Source organism: Plasmodium reichenowi, chromosome 11, assembly GCF_001601855.1.
Source record: "Plasmodium reichenowi strain SY57 chromosome 11, whole genome shotgun sequence".
NCBI classification, from domain to species: Eukaryota; Apicomplexa; class Aconoidasida; order Haemosporida; family Plasmodiidae; genus Plasmodium; species Plasmodium reichenowi.
In genome coordinates, this window is record NC_033656.1 from 297285 (window position 1) to 299523 (window position 2239).

At 15.5% G+C, this 2239-nt stretch overlaps 1 protein-coding gene across 1 annotated transcript; it reads left to right on the forward strand.

Annotated features, from left to right (window-relative positions):
- Positions 1-364: 364 nt before the first annotated feature.
- PRSY57_1108500 (hypothetical protein) lies at positions 365-947 on the forward strand (the record flags this gene model as incomplete). The annotated part of the gene is made up of 2 exons (XM_020114929.1): positions 365-394; positions 729-947. 2 exons carry the CDS (start codon positions 365-367, stop codon positions 945-947), a joined length of 249 nt encoding a protein of 82 aa, XP_019970298.1.
- Between the last annotated feature and the right edge of the window lie 1292 nt (positions 948-2239).

Genomic DNA, 2239 nt, shown 5'->3' on the forward strand with positions numbered 1-2239 from the left:
GAGATAACATATATATATATATATATATATTATATATATGTATGTATAATATTTCATCAAATTTTCGTAGGTTAAAAAAAAAAACAAGATTTATATATCGTGTCATAAAATTATGTGAACAATTTAAATTAAAAATTTTTTTATTTTCAATATAAATGATTTAATTTTATTGTATTATTATTATAATTTTTTTTTTTTTTTTTTTTTATTCTATTTCTTTTCCTTTTTTTAAATAATAGTTTATTATGGTTATCTTTTAAAAAGTCCTTTATTATATATTTTTTTTTTTTTCTGTTTTTTTTTTGGGGGGGAATTAAAGAAAAGCTCTTTTTTTAATTTTTGGAAGTACAACATATATATAAAGATGAATAAGGGTCGAATAGAAACAGGAGTGGTAAAAATTTTTAAGAAAACAAAAAAAATAAAACAATAATAACATACACATATAAATAGATAAATATAAATATATATATATATATATATATATATATATATATATATGTGTATGTATGTATGTATATAGTTTATATTTCTTTTTTGTATTTTTAAAGGGAATATATAAAATTTAAATATTTTTAATATATATATATATTAACACATAAAGAGTAAATGATAATAAATGTGTATAAAATGTCACATATATATATATATATATATATGATGTACCATATTTAATTTTTTTTTTTTTTTTTTTTTTCTTTTCTTTTCTTGTCTTGTCTGAGCTGTAGAAAATATCCTTTGGCGTCCTAGGTGTTTTGTACTTTTTTTATTTGAAACGATTTGTTATACAAGAATGGGATATTTATAAAGTAAAGAAAAAAGAGAGAGACATTACGATGAATAAAATTAAAATTCATGAGGATAATGAAAATGTGAAATATATTTTAGACGAGGAAAGAAATAAAAAGAAATATATAAGAACGTTTGACTATAAGGAAGCCAGATGACAATAAAAAATATATATATATATATATTTATATATATATCCTTATGTGTTGTTTTCCCTTTTTTTTGTTATTAACATAATAACTATATATATATATATATACATTTATTTATTTATTTATTTATTTATACTTTTATACTATGCAACTTAAATTAAAGTTTCTTTTTATTTTATTAAATATATTTTTCCCTTTAATATTTGCTGTATGAAAATTCAAAACATACAACAGGACAAAAAAAAAAAAAAAAAATAAAACACAGAAATATTAAAAATGTTATGTATATTTGTTAATTTTGTACGTATGGATATACATAAAAAAATCCTCTTCTAGATATTAACATCTACATACGTTTCTCTAGGTATGTATTTTTTTGATTTAAAATTTCTTTTTATTTCAAATATATGAAATATAAATAATAAATATAATCGTTATAATAATAATTATGTATACATATAAATATATATTATATATATTATATATTTTTTTTTCCCCTATTTTTTGTTTATTTTAAAAGATTAAAAAAATATACGCACACAAAATGTAATAACAAAAATGCACTAATTTGAATGAGAAATAAAAATTAAAAAAAAAATATATATATATATATTATATATTATATATTTATTTTTTTTTTTTTTTTTGTATTGCGTATCATATGTACTAAAAAAAAAATAAAAAGAAATATACATAATATATAAAAAAAAAAATATACATAATATATAAAAAAAAAAATATACATAATATATAAAAAAAAAATATATTTAATATATAAAAAAGAAAAATTAATTTTTTTATATATTGATGGGTCCATATGTGCATATGAATAATTATGAACGCAAATATTACAAATAAGATGATAATAAAATACCTTTTTACTGCACAAAAATATATATTTTTTTTAACAACAAAATTTATTAAATGTTGTATGAATATATATATATATAATAATTATTGAAATATTATTATATCCAAAAGAAAAAAATATAAATATAAAATAAATATGTTATTATATATTTTATATATATATATATATATATATATATATATCTATGTAATGCCCTTCCGCAATAATAGCCTTTTGAACATTTACATATTTTTCAACTATTATTATTAATATAGTCAGTATTATTGTTTTTGTTTGAATATATGGTAAAAACATAAATTTATAATTTTGTTTTTAAATGTGTGCATATTAGTTGTTGTTTCCGTTTAACCATTAAAAAATTAATAGTAAAAAAATATGAATATATAAATTTTATTTTTTCTTTTGTTTTTTTTTTTTTTTTTCTTCA